Source organism: Mustela putorius, unplaced genomic scaffold (assembly GCF_011764305.1).
Source record: "Mustela putorius furo isolate JIRA1106 unplaced genomic scaffold, ASM1176430v1.1 tig00003890_pilon_pilon_pilon, whole genome shotgun sequence".
Lineage (NCBI taxonomy): Eukaryota > Metazoa > Chordata > Mammalia > Carnivora > Mustelidae > Mustela > Mustela putorius.
In genome coordinates this window covers 333220-353932 of record NW_025422039.1, presented here as the reverse complement: position 1 = coordinate 353932, position 20713 = coordinate 333220, and the positions used below count along the sequence as shown (strand labels likewise).

The 20713-nt window shown below is 40.5% G+C and overlaps 1 protein-coding gene across 1 annotated transcript in view; it reads left to right on the top strand.

The window, feature by feature from the left end:
* Nucleotides 1-267: 267 nt before the first annotated feature.
* Nucleotides 268-20713, top strand: part of LOC123388155 (ERO1-like protein beta) — a 41170-nt gene continuing 20724 nt past the window's right edge. The window contains exons 1-2 of the mRNA XM_045067368.1: nucleotides 268-579; nucleotides 12203-12286. Of these exons, the coding sequence (XP_044923303.1) occupies nucleotides 481-579; nucleotides 12203-12286 (183 nt within the window). The 5' untranslated portion in view covers nucleotides 268-480. The remainder of the gene's footprint in view (nucleotides 580-12202; nucleotides 12287-20713) is intronic.

Here is a 20713-nt window from a genome sequence, read left to right as displayed (position 1 = left end):
GAGGCGGCGCGGAGGCCCGCGGAAGGGAGCGGAGCCCCGCCCGCAGCGCCTCCTGTTTTGGAGGCTCGCGTGGTTCTGCCCCATTGGCCGCTGTGGGGGAAGCTGAGTTGCCGCCGCCGCCGCCGCCGCCGCTCCCGGGCCTCCCCCGCCTCTGGCCCTGGCCCCCGGCAGGAGTCGGGCCTGCGGCCGCTCAAGGAGCACAACTCCCTCAAGGCCCTGCACTCAGAGTGGGCGTGGCCGGGGCGAAGGGGAAGCCCGGGGCGGGGCAGCCGGGGAGATGAAGTGGGGGCGCCTGGCTCTCCCGCCTCACTTGCACCTTCCGGGAGCAGGGGAGGGCGTCCCCCGCATCCGCAAAGTGCGGACCTCTGACCCTGGAGTCTCACAGCCGCTGGGAGCCGTCCCCTTGGGTCGTCGCTCGGACCGCCCGCCGTTCCCCGGCCCCGAGGGGCCTGGCAGGTCGCGCTGTGGGGAGAGGTCAGCATGAACCGGGGGCCACGGCTGGCCGGCGCCGGGCGGGGGGCGGCCGCAGTGCAGCTGCTGGTCACCCTGGGCCTCCTCCCGCGCGTCGTCGAGGCCCAGGTGAGCTGAGGGCCGGCGGGGCGGGGACGAGGGGCCAGACGCGGGAGCTGAGGGCGAGCGGGCCGCGGCGGGGGTGCGGGCAGGGCCAGGGTGGACCCGCAGGGGCTTTGGAGACCACGCGGGCTGGGGGCGGTGACCCGAACCGCCGCGTCCCGGGGCGCCTGCGAGATGCGCGCGGTGAGTGCGGGGAGGCGACTCTCGTGGAGGCGGCGGCAGGATGAGGGCGGCGGTGACGGTTCCCGGAGGCGTTTCCGCTTTTCCTTCTGGAGTGTGGGGCGGCGGGGCGTGTGCGGGAGCCCGGGCGGGAGTGGGGACGCCGTCCGCTGTGTGGGGAGGGACGCGCGGACGGGGAAGCCCGCCCCTCACCGGGGGCTCCCCCGCGTCCCTCAGGAGTGCCGCGGGCGGGGAGGGACGCCAGACCCCGAGTCCTGGAGCTCTTGGGCTGGAGAGCCCCCTGCTGCGCCCCGGCTCTGCCTTCCCTTGTTCTTGGGGGAGTTCTCGCCAACTGAGCCGGTCCACTGGGTCCGGGGGTCCCGAGGGGAAAGCTCGCGGACACGGCCAGTCGGTGACGGGTGACTTGGGGAGAGTGGGCCGGCCCGGGGGGCGCCCGGTGACACCTGCAGGACAGAGTGCGCTGGAGGTCGAGGGTGTGGAAAGCCAGAGCCTTTGCCCTGAGAGCCCCATTCGCTGCTTTCCTGCAGCAGCAGGTGTGGCTGTGCCCGGTTGCCCCTGCTGCGAGGCAGTGGAGCCGCTGGGAGGGCAGGTGTCTCGGTGGCTCGAGGGCGAGCTGAGATGCGCATTTGAAGCGGTTGGTGCTCCGGGCTGAGGACGGCTGAAGCCTTGCGTGCAACCGTGTAAACATGCTTTTCTGACTTTGTTCACACACTTTCCTCCTGGCGTTATGGTGTGTGCACTAAATCCCAGAAAGCACGAACATCATATTTGTGTGGGGATTTTTTAAATGAATGATTTGGTAAAAATCTAAGGGACAGACTTCCGAGTTCGTTATTGGTGAGCGTGTTAAAAATGCAGATTCTCTGGCCCCCTTGCCACCTGTTGCTGATTTAGTGGCTCAGGATGGGACCCAGCGATCAGCAAGTTTAAACAGGCCTTGTCTGTAAGTAACTGCAACGCAGTTATCCTCTGAACTACTTTGTGAGCCCCGCTTAGGAAACACTGAACTAATGGAAATCTGGAAATCTTCTAAAAAGTAAATTTTCCAAATTGTCTTTAGCAAAATTATCTTCTAGCGGTGATAGTTTTGGGGTATACATTTAGATATTTTTCTTAAAGGAGACTTTCCTCATTTTTTTCTTTTTAAAGCCTATGTGAATTGTATACTTTGTCATCAATCTGGAAACTTCACTTTAGGTTTTTGTCATCTACTAATTACATGTGTTACTGTTTTATAATTGCACGTTTACTTTTATTATATCCAAATGAATACATATCATTTTATCATGTCCAAATAAATACATATAGTTCAAAAATTAAAGATTTGTGGATATTCAAAGGAACATTTTGTGAAACAGTCCTCAAAAGTGGATACATTTGGTTTTTGTTTCCAGTGGTATTTTCTAATACAGTATTGGAGCGTATTATAGATAGTATTTAATCTCCAACGTGTTTCAGTATATATTATCTCATTTTATTGGATCTGTCTCCTAGAAGTGTGGCTGGTTTACTGGTAAAAGCAAATATTCATTTCCTCTGGAAGAATATATTTTCAACCCAGGCCATAAAGAATTCTTGAAGATACAGTGTCAAGGAGAATAAGCAGCTAATAGGCAAAATCACCAAACACTAGGCACCATGAATTAGGTATTAGAAATATAGACTATGGAAAAAAGACCTGTGATTTCTAGAGCTGAAATTAGAAACTCAATGGGTGAATTAGCTAGCTGATTATGTCCAGCAGAAGAAAGGATTACTGAATCATGCTACCATTTTATGTCTTTTTCTACTTAATCCTCCAACACTTCTCCTTTTCTTATCTTCGAATTTTACTAACAAAATTGGAGTAATCCATGTAATCCATATGTGTTTACCTATTAGTTTTTGAATCCACAGGTCATGACTTCCAATGGATTATCATAGATGAACTGTAAACTTTTTTTTTCTTTGAACTGTGAACTCTTATCAAAGGTCAATTCCTGCCTCATCTGCATCAGGTCCCATTCCCTCTTTCAAGCACATGGCTCAACAACTCTTCCCTTTCTCTCCTGGATCATTAGTTTTTTTCTTCTCTGATGGACTGTTACTGGCATTCTAAAACATGGTGTTAATTCTAGTTTACAGTTCCCTCTTAACCTGCCCAACTCTCCTGGCTCTGCTCCATTTTTCTGTTCTGTATCAAAAAAAAAAAAAAAAAAACTCATCAAAGGAATTATCCTTACTCCTTCCATGCTAGTTCTCTCTTCAACCTACTCCAGCTCCTCGGAAACTGCTCTTGACAAAGTCCGTAGTGTCTTTCTTGTTAAAGCCAATAGTGAGTTTTTAAACCCTAGCTCTACCTATAGACAGCAGTTTTTTCCCCATGGTTCATTACTTACTCTCCTTGAAATACATCTTTTCTCTGGGCTTCCAGGATGCTGTCCCTTTCTGATTTTGTCTTGTCTTTCTGGCTAGTCTTTCTGGTATCTTTTGCTTGTTTCTCCTCTTTGGGCCCCACCCATGACCCCTAGGATGGGGATAGGGGTGCTAGAGATGGAGCACTGTAAAATCTCTTAAAACAATATTGATGCATTTCCAGGTGGGCGAATAGACCCTTGCTGGGAGGGTGCATTGGAGGCAGAGAAGGTCTGTACTTGCACCTCCTAATACCTTTGCCCTATGCCCCTATCTATTCTATTTGGTACTTCCTGAGTTGTATCCTTTACAGTACACATAAGCATTTCCTTGGTCCTGTGAGCCATTGCAAATTACTGAACCAGAGAAGAGAGTCATGGGAACCCCGGTGTATAGCTGGTCAGTCAGAAGTACAGGTGGCTTGGAACTTGGGGCTGATATCTAAGGTGGGGACAGTCTATGTGTCTGAGCCCTTAATTCCATGAGGTCTGCTCTGACTCCAGGTGGCATCAAAACTGACTTGGGCACTCACTTGGTGTTGGAGAGTTGGAGACTTGGTTGGTGTGAGAAAACACCGGGTTCCAGTAAAGCCAAAGTCTTATAATGGTCTCCTATCGGGGCATTTATAGTTTGTTTCCCAATGCCTGGAGTGCTTTTCCCACTCTCCCAAATTGTGTGGCTTGTTCCTTTTCCCTCTTCAAGCATTGCCAAAATTTGACAGAGACCTTTTGTAACTCTCCTTTTCAAAATAGTAGCAACTCAGTCCTGCAATTCCTATTCTCTGGCTTCCCTGTTACTTTATTACCATTTGACAGACTCTGTATGTGGCTCATCCCCCCCCCCCCCCCATTTCCTATGAGCTTGTAAGCTCATCGAGAGCAGAGATTTTTGTCTTTCTTTTCTTCTTTCTTTCTTTCTTTCTTTCTTTCTTTCTTTCTTTCTTTCTTTTTCTTTTGAAATGAACTCCCAGCAGGTAGAACAACAGTGCAAGGCTTATGTGAGGTAGATTCTCAAATATTTTGAATGAATGAATGAATGAATGAATGTAAAATAAAAGCATGAATTATTCAGAAGGAAGCTCAGATAGATAATGGGTTAGTAAATTTTAAAGAGGGCTTAAGAGATACAGTCTAATATAATATGTCAGGTTGGAGTTCCAGAAGAATGTACCAGAATAGGGAAAAATTATTGATTCCTGCATGTTAACATGAAAAAGGCAACCTAGTAGAAAAATGAAAAACAAGTATTTCACACAAGAAATACACATGTCTTATGGAACATAAAACATTATACTTCATCAGTACAAAAATCAGATACTCTTTCCTGCTTACTATATTGGAAAAAAAATTTGAAATATCAAATAATTGTGGTGCCTGGGTGGCTCAGTTGGTTAAGCAGCTGCCTTAAGCTCAGGTCTTGATCCTGTGGTCCTGGGATCAAGCCCCACATCAGGTTCCCTGCTCAGCAGAGAGCCTGCTTCTCCCTATCCCTCTGCCTGCCACTCTGTCTTCTTGTGCTCTCTATCTCTGTCAAATAATAAATAAAATCTTTTTTTTGAAGATTTTATTTATTTTACAGAGATCACAAGTAGGCAGAGAGGCAGAGAGGGGGCGGGGGAAGCAGTCTCCCTGCTGAGCAGAGACCTGGAGGGCTGTGGGGCTCAGATCCCAGGACCCTGAGATCATGACCTGAGCCAAAGGCAGAGGCTTATCCCACTGATATTTAAAAAAAAATATATCAAATAATGGCAAATATATGATTTAGCAGTAACTTCTATCTGCTGTTGGTAGGATTGTGAAGTGGTATACCTATTTTGGAAATGAGCTATAGTAATTTCACTTGTAAGCATATAAGCTGGAGAAACTCTTATAAATATATAGAGGGAGATAAAGAAAAAGGTGTTTGTGTAGCATTGTTCTTTAACTTAATCTGGGAACAACCTAAATATGGATTGCATTAGTTTCCTGTTGCTGCTTTAACAAACTACCACAAATTTAGTGGCTTAAAATAATACAAATTTATGATCATGTAATGCTGTAGGCCAGAAGTCTGAAAATGGGTCTTACAGGGATAAAATAAATGTATCAACAAAGCTGCATTTCTCCTGGAGGCTCTAGGGGAGAATCATCATTCTTTCCCTTTTCCAGGCTTTTAGAGGCTGCTGTGTTCCTGGCCTGTGTCCTTTTCCATTGTCTTAAAAGCCAGTAATGTAGCACCTTCCAGTCTGACTCTGACACTGTCTTCCTCTTACAAGGATCTTATTATTGAATTTGCTTAAATAATCCAGTATTAACTACCATCTCAAGATCTTAATCACATATGCAGAGTCACTTTTGCCACGTACTGTAACATATTCACTGGCTTCTGGAATTATGGCATGGATATCTTGGGGGCCATTATTCATTCTGCCGACCTTACAGGTCAACAATAGAATAAATACATTGTGATATTTTCATATAATACAACATTTACAACAGGGAAAATGAATGACCATAAAACTCATTATGGTGGGTAGCTGGCAAAATATTAGCAAAAGAAACATGTCATTAACATTAAAGTTCAAAAACAAAAAGAATCATCTATATTGTTTAAGGATATATCATATGTGATGAAATTGCAAGGAAAGGTAATTAACAAAAATAGGTTATTCTACCTCCAGGGGGAGGGAGATGGCTATAATTAGAAAGGGACTTAAAAGATAATAGCCATATTCTATTTCTATTATTTTAAGATTATTTATTTTAGAAAGAGAAGGGGTGGAGGGTGGAGAGAGCTGGAGAAGCAGCTTCCCTGCTGAGCAGGGAGCCTGCAGGGACAGCCTGAGGCTTCATCCCAGTACCCTGAGATCATGACCAGAGCTGTAACCAAGAGTCAGATGCTCAGCCAAGAGGCACCCAGGCACCTCTCTATTTCTGTTTTTAAAAATTTGGTGATATACAGCCTTTTGTCTTAGTATTTAAGAGTTAGAAATAAGTACATGATAATTTTGTATACCTTACCCCAGCCTCTACCACAATGAAAATATTTTTTAAAAATATGGTGGTTTACTAAAAAGGAACAATTTAAGAAATATTTGTAAGAAAGAGCAGTCACTGGATAAGGTATTTTTAAAACCTAGAACGTTGTCAGTTGGTATTTCTACTCCCCCCCCCCCCACTCTCCACAATTACTTAGAATTTGAATTTTTACAAATAGTAAGCTAGAGAAATGGAATAAAATTCAATAGTTAGTGACAGGATCTTAGTAACTAGGATAGTAAAGCATCTGGAATTCTAGAGCCAAAATTATTGTGAATGATCCTTTGCTCTTTAAAGATAATATACCCCTGACTCTTTGTGTTGTAGGGAGTTTGGGTACACATTTGCATTCCTAGAGGGAAAACATGAGAAAGAAACAACTGGGAATTTCTGGTTTCCATTTTCTGATCACCTGTGCATAGATTCCTCCTATGGATCATACAAATGATCTTTAACCACCTGGGCACCCCCCCTTTTTATAAAAATTTTAATCGAGGTAAGTGCAGGTTCCATGCAGTTGTAAGAAATAATACAAAGAAATGCCACCTACACTGTATCTAGTTTAACCCACTGGTACCATTTGGCAAACATACAGTGCGGTATTATCACCAGGACATTGACACTGACGCACCCGCTGATCTTACTCAGATCCCTCCTAGTCTCCCTTGCATCTGTACATTTTCTGTCCACTTTTACATGTGCACCACCATAATCAAGATGCCGAACGATTTCATCACCACAAGGATCCTTCCTCTTGCCCTTTTAAAAATTATTTAATTTTTTTTAGAGAGGGATTGGAGAGGGGCAGAGGAGGGAGAGAGAGAATCTCAAGCAGACTGCCCACTGAGCATGTGCCCATTACGAGTCTCAGTCTCATGACCCTGAGATTGTGACCTGAGCTGAAACCAAGAGTCAAAAGCTCAACTGACTGAGCCACTCAGGCACCTCTCTTCTTGCCCTTTTATAACCACTCTCCCTCCTTTCTACCCTTCTCCATGACTCCAGTTCCTCTCCCTACTCCAGTCCTTAAGCCCTGGTAACCAACAAACTTTTCTCCATTTGAAAAATGTTGTAGGGGTGCCTCGGTGGCTCAGTGGGTTAAGCCTCTGCCTTCGGCATGATCTCAGGGTAGCTGAAGAATGTTTTATGGAAATTTTGGATTCTGAACTCATTTTGTAAATATCATTTTCAGTTCAGTTAATGTATACTTTGAGTATTAGATAAAGCATGTATTTTTAAGTGTGATTATTTGGGACTAAGTCTCATTTTTACTTTGGAAAAAATATTTTAACTATGCTAAGCCTTAATTTTCTTATGTGTGAAATGAGGATAATAATAACTATTTCATAGAATATTTAAAGAATAAATGAGATAACATGTAATGTTCTTAGCACTGTGCCTATCACATAAGTGTTCAATAAATGGCAGTAGAAAAATAAGATGGGGTTACTACAGCAGTATTATTATAGTCTGTGACTTTTAGGTTAGTCTTGGAAGAAATGCTTTAGCATTCCTGCTACATTTGTATTTTATGTATGTTTGGGGAAGGGAGGAACATTCAATATATTTCTCTAGCCACTAATGCTTAGTTCTTCAGAATAGGTATATCTATTTAATCCTTTTGTTGTTCTTCACCTAATTGGCCATATAAAAAGTAAATGATTGTTTTAATGTTATGTATCTTTTTTTAAAGGATTTTATTTGAGAGAGGAAAGGAATGAATGGGTGAGTGGCAGAGGGAGAGGGAAAAACAGGCTCCCTATTGATCAGGGCTCTTGATCCCAGGACCTTGGGATCTCTACCAGAGCTGAAGGTAGAGGCTTAACCGGCTTAAAACAACTTAATCGACTTAACCAACTGAGCCACCAAGGCACCCCTTTAATGTTATGTATCTTAACAAAGACTAGTTACCTCAAATGAATAAAATACCTTTTTATACAATAGTACAGAATTGCTAAGGTTGAAATATCTATAATTTACATATTTTAAATTTTATATGTATATATTCCCCACCCCCAGGTAACCGGAGTCCTGGATGATTGCCTGTGTGACATAGATAGCATCGATAACTTTAACACCTTCAAAATCTTCCCCAAAATAAAAAAAAAAAAATTGCAAGAGTGAGACTACTTCCCTTATTACAAGGTAGAGTTATAATTTTTTATTCCTTTAGGAGCAAAATTTTTACATAGCTCTCTACAGATGTGACTTTTATGACCCTTTTGAAAACCCATTTTGACTTCTCAGAATGCTCTGTGTTTTTTTTTTTTTTTTTTAAATCACTGGAATATATTAAGTATGTAGTAAACCTGATTGTCTTTTTGAACACTGAGAACCTGAACCCTCTTCCTGTGTTTGGGAAATCCCTGATCTTTCAGTTTTGGGACAGAGACTACTTCCACAGAAGCTGAAAGTGCCACAGACTTACTTATCTGTCAGCTTTCACTGTAATTGAGGCTCTGCCATCTAGACCCCTCCCAGGCTCTGTGTTGTGCTGCTGGGCCCTGTCCTGTGTTAGTGCTTTTCTCAGTGTAAGTACCACAGCAGCACATGGTTCCTGGGGAGCTCACTGGAAGGGCTGCTGAACCAGGCTGAGGGCACAAGCAGAACAGCCTTCGTAGTAATACTGAGGAACTGATTCTTAAATTGAGCGCTCTGCTCTAGACCTTTACAAAATAACCAATGCTAGTTTAAAGGTAGCAACAATAAGCAATATTCAAAAGCAGTATTTTAAATCGAAGAACAGTATTTTAAAAGCTGCTGTTATGCTTTGTTTTGCTCTCAGTATTCGATAGGGTTTATAATTTCTTTGATACTCATTTTTAGTTTATTTTAAAAATTGAGCATGATTTTCTTTTTTATCCTGATTCTATATAGCTATCTTAGTCTTTAAATATTTCTGAGGATAAAAAAAGAAATTAGAGCCGGAACTAATAGCCATTATATTTATGTCACCACCAAAATTTTGGCACCAGTCATTGCCCTTTTTTTTTTTTTTTTGAAGGTGACAAAAAATTTTATTATGTCGTGTGCCTAGCAAGAAATGCAATAGCCAGTTCCCTTGTTTTTGCAACACTCTATATCAAATTTCTGGAAGAAATTGCTCCCTAATTTCTGGAAAAACACTTACACAGGTTTCTAATTGACCAAAAGAGGGAAAGACACTTTGGTTAACAATCATATTTTACATAAATATAAGGGGGAGTGATTGTTTCTCAATGGAAGGAGGAAAAATGGAAGTTGGATAGGCAAACATAACAGTGTTCTAAGAAAACATTCTAATCAATGTGATGAAATTATTCCATATGTAATGGAAATATCCACTTACTTCCCAAGGGAGGGGAATTCAGTGATCTAGTTAATGCATTTGTCTCCAAGTCAATGATATTCTGATGATGATTATTCCTTTCTCTAGTTCTGCCAACCTAAAAATTAAACAAAAAGGACATTTAACCACCGTCAGTATACTTTTCATACACTAGTGGCAGAAAAAGAAAGCAAAGAGAATAGGTTAATTTTAAACATGTGCAAACATACTTATGATTGAGCAAGGGTATCTAGGTGGAAGCCAGTCTACCCCTGTCAACTGCTCAGTTGGCTGCTGAGTTGGTATTTACAGTTCCTTATACTATCTATTCCATTTCTTTATTCACCAAATATTTATTGAATAACTGCTTAGCGGTAGGCGTTCTTTTTTTTTTTTTTAAAGATTTTAACAAACTGAGGGTTGCCGGGGGGAGGGGGTTTGGGAGAAGGGGGTGGGATTATGGACATTGGGGAGGGTATGTGATTTGGTGAGTGCTGTGAAGTGTGTAAACCTGGTGATTCACAGACCTGTACCCCTGGGGATAAAAATATATGTTTATCAAAAATAAAAAATTAAAAAAAAAGATTTTATTTATTTATTAGAGAGAGAGACAGTGAGAGAGAACATGAGAGGTGAGAAGGTCAGAGGGAGAAGCAGACTCCCCATGGAGCTGGGAGCCCGATGCGGGACTGATCCCGGGACTCTAGGACCGTGACCTGAGCCGAAGGCAGTTGTTCAACCAACTGAGCCACCCAGGCGCCCAATAGGCACTCTTTTTTAAAGAGTTTTCCTATTTTTATTATTATTATTTTTAAAGATTTTGTTTGTATGTCATAGAGAAAGAGAGCACAATCAGGGGAAGTGGCAGGCAGAGGGAGAAGCAGGTTCCCCGCTGAGTAGGGAGCCTGACACAGAGCTTGATCCCAGGACCCTGGGATCATGACCTCAGCTGACTGAGCCACCCAGGCAGGTAGGTGCTATTCTAAGTGCTGTGGATACAATATGAGTAACACAAAGACTCTGACTTCATGAACCTTTATCCAGATTAGGAAGGCAAACAATAAACAGTGAAATTTAATGTCATATGCTTACTAAGGTTAATGCTATGGAGAAGAATAAAGTAGGAGACAGAATAAATTAATGGGGTGGGGAAGTTAGGTAGCTTTACTTTTAAAGAAGATGATCAGGAAAGGAAGGTATCCGTGCTGTGCCATTTGAGTAAAGACCTACATAATGTGAAAGCCGTGACAAGATGTGGAGAGAGAACATTCCAGGGAAGGAGAGTAGAGCTACAGGTATAAACGTCTTGAGTGCAGGCATAAAGGTTGAGCGTGTTTGAGGAATAAGTTCAGCCTGGCTGGAGCAAGGTGAGTGAGATATGGAGAGTTGGAAAGTAAGAGCCAGATGAGAAAATCTTATGTAAGGATGTTGAATTTTAGTGTAAGTGTAATAAGCTTTTGGGGGGATTTGTACAAAACAGACTCTCAGGGTGTGAAATAGGAAATAGAGAAACCATGTAGGTTTTTGCATGAGACCAGATGAAAAGTGGAGTTGGAATAAGGCAGTAGAGTTGGAAGAGGTGAAAAGTAAGCAAACGTATATCGTACGTAAGAGGTAACACCAACAGACTTACCTGATGGGGTGAATGTATGCTGTGAGAGTAGAAGTGAAATCGAAGATGATGTGGAGTTTTGAGCATATTACAGAAAAATATATCCTGACCAAGTTAATCTTATTTTAAGAATGCAGGAACAAGGCTTTTAGGTCCTCAACACAGTTCAACACACATTCCTGATTTTTAAAAAAATTTAATAGGAATGATGTATACTTCCTTAACATGATCATTTTAATCCTAACATTAGCATTGCCACCATCTTGCTTGTTGGGAAATAGTCGAGGAATTCTCACTTAGGTGAGGGAACCAGGGTACCCACTGTTCTTTACTGCTGGAGATATTAATTAGCATACCAAACAATAGAGAGCAACTAGAGGCATAAATATTTTTGAAGAATAAGTAAAACTATCTCCATTTATAAATGACAAAATAATACTAGAAAACTTAAATAATGAACAAAAATGATAAAAAAATGCATTAAGATAGCAGGCTATAAACTTAATATACAAAATCCCATATCTTCCTAAATGTAAACAATAAGATATAACAAACAAAATCCCCAGTTACACTGAGCAGTCAAGAAGGTCACTGTCCGCCAATCCCATTATTGTCCATCAAGAAACTCTGGATGTTCTTTGTAGCACTTACTACAATTTGTAATTAAACAGGCATTTATAATTTCTATTCCTTCCAGTAGACTCCAGGTGGGTGAAGTACTTTTTTATATATCTTCTTTGCCCTAAACCCTACACAGTGCAGACAGTGGGTGCTCAGTGCACACTGAAGCGGGTGGGCGCTCGGGAAAACCCTAACAGGTAAGGTGCTGACAGACATCAGAGTAAAATGCTGCCCAGGGTCTGCAGGTGAGCAGTGTATGTGGACTTTATTTCTTTTTTGAAGTGTCAGAGGACTAATAACAGTTATTTTTTAAAATTAATATTACAACTAGGTGTCTGAAAAACTGCAGTTTCAAATTTTGAACCCTATAGATGCCACAGGGTAGGACTTTTTCTTCTTCCCACCACCACATCAGTGGTGTGCAGCACAGGGACACCTAGAGAGTGTTGAAGAACTGTGCCATATGTGTGCTAACGTTTATCCAATCTTTCACTCAAGGTCAATCTGAAGCGACCATGTCCTTTCTGGGCAGAAGATGGTCATTGTTCAATAAAAGACTGCCATGTGGAGCCCTGTCCAGAGGTAAAATAAATTAAAAAAATAATAATAAGGAAAACATTGCTTCCTCTTGGGCTCTTAGATAAGCATGAATTTATATTTTAGGCCACTGTTAATGGATTTAGACTTGTCCTCAAATTCATATGCTGTCACCTCTCTCTTTTTAACCACATTCTTGAAGGTTTATTTTATACTTGTCACCAAAATAGGTTTGAAGAAGCTCTTGTACCCAGTATTGATTGGTTGTGGAAGTATAGTATGGTTCTAAGCCAGGTGGAAGCCTGGGCAGCCTGTTCTAGGACTGGATCTACAATTGGCTAACTCTTATTTCATGCTTTGTTGAATATGCTTTTTATTTCATAAGAAAAGTGATGTTAGTGGACCTTAACTTTTACATTTAGAGTGGGAATTAGAGTGCTTTGTAAAGCAGAGGAATTTCAGGCTTGATATGAGGTCTTCACTTGGTGGTTTTGTTACATTAAAAAAAAAGCAGCTATACTTATATTTTAGACTTTTGTTTTAGACATATACCATAGTTAATCCTTCTTAAACAATAGTTCATTATAAGCTGTGTTTTCATTTCACTTTTTACTTTTCTTACCTAATCAATTAATCTAGTTTGTTATCCTTAAAAATGGGGAAAAAACCTTAACCAATGTCCTTTGTAAAGGGACAATTTAAAAATTCCTCTTAATTTTCCTTTAAGAATAATATTTTTAACTTTTTCATCTGAAATAATTTCAGACCTACAGAAAAATTGGGAGAATAATACCAACAGTCCTCCTTTATTTTTATTCAGATTCTCTGAATTTGTATCACGTTTGCTTTATTACTCTTTGTATATATTATTTTCTGAACTATTTGGGTGTAAATTACCAACAAGGGGATACAATACTGCTAATTACTTGTGTTTCCTTAAAAACAAGATTATTCTGTTATGTAACCACAATGTAACTAACAAAATCAGGAAATTAACATTTTTATAATACAAATGTCTAATCTATAGACCTTAGTCATATATTGCTGAATGACTTACTAATGTGCTATATAGCTAAAAAAAAAGTGTTTTATAGTGTACATTCACTTCATGTGTACAAAATGGTGCTTCAGTACTTCCATATACTATTCAGTGCTGATCCAGATAAGTGCACTCTCAATCCACTTCCCCGGTTTCAGCCATTGCCCCCTCCTTATATCCTCTCTGGTATCCATCTCTTTGTTCTCTATAGAGTTTGAGTTTGTTGTTTTGGTTTGTCTCTTTTTTGTTCTTGTGTTTGTTTTGCTTCTTAAATTCCACGGGTGAGTGAAATAGTGTAATTCTTGTTCTCTAACTGGCTTGTTTTCCTAAGCATTATACTCTCTAAATCCATCCATGTTTTGCAAATGGCAGGACTTCATTCTTTTTTATGGCTGAATAATATTCCATTGTATGTGTATACACCACATCTTCTTTATCTGTTCATCTATTGATCAACACTTGGGCTGTTTCCATGGGTTGTCTATTGTAAATAATGTTACTATAAACATAGGAGTGTGGGGTGCCTAGGTGGCTCAGTGGGTTAAGCCTCTGCCTACAGCTCAGGTCATGATCTCAGGGTCCTGAGATTGAGTCCTGCATCAGGCTCTCTGCTTGGCGGGGAGCCTGCTTCCTCCTCTCTCTCTCTCTGCCTGCCTCTCTGCCTACTTGTGATCTCTCTCTGTCAAATAAATAAGATCTTTAGAAAAAAAATAGGAGTGTATATATCCCTTTGAATTAGTGTTTTTGTATTCTTTGGGTAAATACCTAGTAGTATAATTGCTGGATCATAGGGTAGTTCTGTTTTTAATTTTTCAAGGACCCGTATGTTATCTTCCACAGTTACTATGCCAGTTTGCATTCCCACCAACAGTGAATGAGTGTTACTTTTTCTCTACATCTTCACCAACACTTGTTTCTTGAGTTTTTGAGTTTAGTCATTCTAACAGATGTTAGGTGATAGTTCAGTTTGTTTTTGATTTGCATTTCCCTGATGATGCATGATGTTGAACATCTTTTCATGTATCTGTTGGCCATCTGGATATTGTCTTTGGAGAAATGTCTGTTCATGTCTTCTGCCCATTTTTTAATTGGATTATTTAGGATATTTTTTGGTGTTGAGCTGTATTAAATTCTTTTTTTTTTTGAAGATTTTATTTATTTATTTGACAGGCAGAGATCCCAAGTTAGCAGAGAGGCAGGCAGAGAGAGAGGAGGAAGCAGGCTCCCTACTGAGCAGAGAGCCCAATGTGGGGCTCGATCCCAGGACCCAGGTGCCCCGAGCTATATAAATTCTTTATATGTTTTGGATAATAATCCTTAGTTGGATATGTCATTGCAAATATCTTCCACCAGTTAGTTAGGTTTTCTTTTAGTTTTATTGGTGGTTTCCTTTGCTGGGCAGAAGTTTTTTATTTTAGTGTAATCACAAGTGCTTATTTTGCTTTTGTTTTACTTGCCTCAGGAGACATACCTAGAAAGATCTCGTTATGGTCAACATCAGAGAAATTACTGCCTGTGCTCTGTTCTAGGAATTTTATGGTGTCAAGTCTCACATTTAGGTCCCTAATCCATTTTGAGTTTTTGTGTGCAGTGTAAGAAGTCCCATTTCATTCTTCTGCATGCAGCCATGCAGTTACCCTTTGTTGAAGAGACTTATTCCCATTAAATATTCATGCCTCCTTTGTCAAAGATTGACAGTAACATCATGGGTTTATTTCTGTGCTTTGTATGCTGTTCTGTTGACCTAAGTGTCTATTTTTGTGCCAGTACCATACCTTTTTGAATACTACAGATAATATAATTTGAAATCTGGAATAGTGTTCCCTCCGGTTTTGGTTTTCTTTTTCAAGATTGCTTTGGCTCTTCAGAGTCTTTTGTGGTTCCATACAAAGTTTAGGATGTCTTTTTTCTAGTTCTATGAAGAATGCTGTTGGTATTTTGATAGGGAATGCATTAAATGTGTAGCTTGCTTTGGGTAGTATAGAAATTTTAAGAATATTTGTTCTTGTAATCCATGAGCATGGATTGTCTTTCCATTTCTTTGTGTCATCTTCAGCTTCTTTCATCAATATTTTATGTTTTCACAATCAGGTCTTTTCACCTCTTTGCTAAATTTATTCATAGCTGGTTTATTATTTTGGGGACTGTTGTAAATGGGATTGTTTTCTTAATCTCTCTTTCTGCTGCTTCCTTATTACTGTATAGAAATGCAGCAGATTTTTGTACATTGATTTTATGTCCTGAAACTTTACTGGATTGATTTTTAGATGTAGCAGTTTTTTGGTGGAGTCTTTAGGGTTTTCTACACAGAATATCATGTCCTCCGCAAATAGTGAAAGTTTGATTTCTTCCTTAACCAGTTTGGTTGCCTTTTATTCCTTTTTGTTGTCTGATGGCTGTGGCTAGGACATCCAGTACTAAGCTGAATAAAACGGTTAGAGTAGATATCCGTGTCCTTTTTCTGACCTCACGGTAAATGCTCTCAGTTTTTCCCCCATTGAGTATAATGGATTTTCTCTATAAGGCCTTTATTATAGTTGAGGTATGTTTCCTCTAAACCTACTTTGTTGATGGTTATTGTTGCTGTATTTTATTGGATTCCTTTTCTGTATCTGTTGAAATCTGAAGCTTCTTTTCCTTTCTGTTACTGATATGATGTATCACACTGATTGGTTTGTAAATATTGAACCACTCTTGCAACCTGGGAGTAAAGGTTGATCAGGGTGAATGATTTTTTTTTAAAGGATTGTTGGACTTGGTTTGCTAGTATTTTGTAGAGGATTTTTGCATCTATGTTCATCAGAGTTATTGGCCTGTAGTTTTTTTTTTAATTAAAAAAATCTTTGTTATTTTTTGTAGTTTTTTAAAAAGATTTTATGTATTTATTTGACATTTGACAGAGATCATAAGTAGGATGGGGGTGGGTGTTGGTTGCAGGGAAGCTTGCTCCCTGCTGAGCAGAGAGTGGAAGGCAGGGCTCAATCCCAGGACCAGGGGATCATTACCTGAGCTGAAGGCAGAGGTTTAACCCCCTGAGCCACCCAGGTGCCCCTGTAGTTCTGTTTTTTAATGGTGTCCTCACCTGGCTTCAGTATCAGGATGATACTGGCCTCAGAGAATGAATTTGGAAATTTTCCTTCCTCTTCATTTCTTTGAAATATTTTGAGAAGAATAGGTATTAACTTTTCTTGGAATGTTTGATAGAATTTGCCTATGAAGCCATCTGGTCCTGGAGTTTTGTTTGTTGGGAATTTTTTTTTTTAAGATTTTGTTTATTTATTTGACAGAGAGAGAGATCACAAGTAGGCAGAGAGGCAGGCAGAGAGAGAGAGGGAAGCAGGCTCCCCACTGAGAAGAGAGCCCCATGCTGGGCTTGATCCCAGGACCCTGGGATCATGACCTGAGCTGAAGGCAGAGGCTTTAACCCACTGAGCCACCTATGCGCCCCATGTTGGGAATTTTTTGATTACTGATTCAATTTCATTGCTGGTTATCAGTCTGTTTAAATGTTCTTTATTCCTGTTGCTGTTTTGATAGATCATATGTTTCTTGGAATTTGTCCATTTCCTCTAGGTTGTCCAGGTTTGGAGTATGTAATTTTTCATAATACTCTCCTGTAGTTACTTGTATTTCTGTGGTGTCCATTGTTACTCTCTCTCATTTGCAATTTTGTTTGGGTCCTCTCTCATATACCCCCCTTTTTTTTTAATGAGCCTGGCTAGAGGTTTATCAGTTTTATTTATCTTTTCTAGGAACTAGCTCCTGATTTCATAGATTTCTTCTATGTTGTTTTTAAAAAATTTTCTGTATCATTTATTTGTGCTCTAATCTTTATTATTTCCTTCCTTCTGTTGGTTTTGGGTTTTGTTATTCTTTTTGTAGCTCCTTTATATGTAAATTTAGGTTGTTTGAGATATTTCCTACTTCTGAGGTAGGCTGGTATGATCCTAAACTTCCCTCTTAGAACTGCTTTTGCTCCATCTGCAAGATTTTGGACCATTGCGATTTCATTTTCATTTGTTTCCATGTAATTTTTATTTCTTTGAGGTCTTGGATGACTCATTCATTGTTTAGTAGCATGTTATTTAATGTTGATGAATTTGTGCTCTTTTCAGATTTTTTCCTGTGGTTGACTTCCATTTTCATAGTGGTGTGGTCAGAAAAGATGCATGGTATGGCTTCCATCTTCTTGAATTTGTTCAGGCTTATTTTATGGGCTAATCTGTGATCTGTTCTGGAAAATGTTCTGTGTGCACTTGCGGAGAATATGTATCTGCTGTTTTAGGATGGAATGCTCTGAAAATATATTTTAAATCCATCTGATCTGGTGAATGGAGCCATTGTTTCCTTGTTGATTTTCTGTTTGGACAATCTGTCCATTGATGTAAGAGGGGTGTTATAGTCTCCTATTATTATTGCATTCCTATCGATTAGTTTTTTTTTTTTTTTTAATGTTGTTAACTGTGTGCTTCGGTGCTCCCATGTTGGGTGCATAAATATTTATAGTTGTGTATCTTCTTGTTGGAGTCTCCCCTTCATCATCATATTGTGTTCTTCTTTATCTCCTGTTACAGTCTTTGTTTTAAAGTCTATTTTGTTTGATTTAAGTATTACTACTCCAGCTTTCTTTTGACATCCATTTGGATGATGAATCTTTCTTCATGCTCTTACTTTCAGTTGGCAGTTGTTTTTACATCAGAGATGAGTCTCTTGTAGGCAGCCTTATAGATGGCTCTTGTTTTTTTAATCCACTCTGTGTAATTCAAAGACACCCCATATCTTTGGATTGAAGTGTCTAGTCCATTTACATGTAAAGTAGTTATTGGTAGATATAAATTTATTACCAAGTTGTTACTTGCTTTGTGATTGTTTTGTAGTTTTTCTCTGATCTCTCTCTTGCTCTTTTTTGTGGTGTTTTGGCTTTCCTTAGTGATATACTTGGATTCCTTTCTCTTTATCCATTGCATATCTATTGCTGGCTTTTTTTTTTCTTTATTTCTTTCAGTGTAACAGAATTCATTGTTTATGCACCACACCCAGTGCTTCATGCAATATGTACCCTCTATAATACCCACCACCTGACCCCCGACCTCCCACCTCCCACCACTTCAAAACCCTCCGATTGTTTTTCATAGTCCATAGTCTCTCATGGTTCATCTCCCCTTCCAATTTCCCTCAACTCCTGTCTCCTCTCCATCTCCCCATGTCCTCCATGTTATTTGTTATTGCTGGTTTTTGATTTGTGGTTACCATTAAGTTTGTATATAACATCGTTTGCATATAGCAGTCTGTGCTAAGTTGATGGTCATTTAAGTTTAAACCCATTCTTTATTCCTTTCTGCTTAACATTTTGGACATATGGTGTCATATTTTATATCCTTTGTGAATCTCTTGACTGATATTTACAGATATACTTATTTTTACTGCTTTTATGTTTCCTACTTTTCCTACTCATACTTACAGTTTTTTTCTTTACATTCAAAGAGTCCCCTTTAATGTATGGCTGGGGTAGTAGTCATAAACTCCGTTAGTTTTTGTTTGTCTGGGAAACCCATTATCTTTCCTTCTATTCTGAATGATAGGCTTGCTGAATAGAGTATCCTTAGCTGCAGATATTTTTTTTTCAGCACTTGAAATCTATCATGCCACTCTCTTCTGGCCTACAAATCTTCTGGTAAAAAAATCAGCTGATAGCTCTATGGGGTTTCCCCTTGTATATAACGGTTTTCTTTTCTCTTGCTGCTTAAATTTTTTTTTTTTTTTCTTTATCACTACTTTTTGCCATTTTAACTACTATGTGTCTTGGTGTGGATCACCTTGGGTTGATTTTGTTGGGGGATCTCTCTGCCTCCTGGATCTCAGTATCTGTTTCCTTCCCCAGATTCAGGAAGTTTTAGCTATTATTTCTTCAAATTAAATTTCTGTTCTCTTCTTTTTCTACTTCTTCCAGGATCCCTGTAATTTGAATGTTATTACACTTAATGGAGTCACTGAGTTCCCTAAGTCTATTCTCATTTTGCATAACTTTTTTTTCTCTCACATGCTCAGCTTGATTACTTTCCTTTACTCTGTCTTCCAGGTTGTTGATTCATTTGCCTGTTTCCTCTAACCTACTATTTATTCCATTTAGTGTATTTTTATTTTCATTTATTGTGTTCTTAATCTCTGATGTGTTCCTTTTTATTTCTGTGTTAAGGGTCTCTCTGAAGTTCTCCATTCTTTTCTCAAGCCCAGTGAGTATGTTTATGATCATTACTTAAAATTTTCTATCAGCCATACTACTTATATCCATTTCACTTCGATCTGTTGCTGTGGTTTTGTCCTGTTCTTTCATTTGGGACATATTCCTTATCTCATTTTGTCTGATTCTCTGTGTCTGTTTCTGTGTGTTAGCAAAGTCAGCTCTGTGTCCTCCTCTTGAAGTTCACAATCTTATGAACAAGATGTCCTGTAGTGCCCTGTGGTAGAGTTGTCCCCTATTCTCCCGGACCTGGCACATCAGGGACTGTCTCCTGTGTGTGTTGCATATGCTCTGCTCTTGTGTCCTGGCCAGCTTTCCCTTTAGTCCAGTTGTCTAAGAGTCTCTCTTAGCTTGTTGTGAGCTGTGTTTGGTCCCCCGCTGGAGTGCTGCACATTTTAACAAGGTGTGTGTGCTGGTCTGTTGTGTGAGAGATCTGTTGCCTGCCCTGATGGATGGAGGGCTGTGTGGGTGGGGGGGGTACCAGTTACAACAGGCTGTGTCTTGAGCTTCTGCAAGGTCCACAGCTGCCCACACTGAGGCCCTACAAAACATGTGGGTCAGAATAAGCTGCACTGATGATGTTTACACTGGTCTTCCATGGGAAGGGATCCAAAACCAGAACTGACACAAATGTGTCAAAAAGGGGACCTTACTAGGTGTGGGTGGGTGGAGCTCAGTGTAGCAAATTTAGCTAGAAAGCCTTGCATAGTGCTGGTTCCCACAGGTGCCTATGTGTTTATGCTGTGAGTGGGGATGTGGAGGTGAGGGAAATGGTGCCTGCCTCCTTTGTTCCTGGAGGGGTCTCCCTGTGATCCCTGCCTTTCAAGACATGCTCTGAGATTAGTAAGTCTCCCTCCCATATGCCCTAGTTGTTTTTTTCAAATTGCTGCTTCTATGTTGTAGCTACCTGGGCTGTTTGTCCTATTCCCCCACCCCCACCCCCCTGTCTGTTTTAAGGGCAGGAACTCTGCTTCCTAATGCCTTTCAGCTCTCCCAGAGTGGAGGTGCTGATTTTTTAAAATCCAAGCTCAACTCCCACTGGTTGTAGGAACTCCTGAAATTTGGAGCCTCTGGCTTTCAAAACCAAAAGTTATGGGGATTGGTCTTCCCCATGTATGTGGGATAGTCTGTTTCTCACCCTTCCCTGTACCTCCAGTTCTTGACTGCAGACGGCCAAAGCCTGTTTCATTCC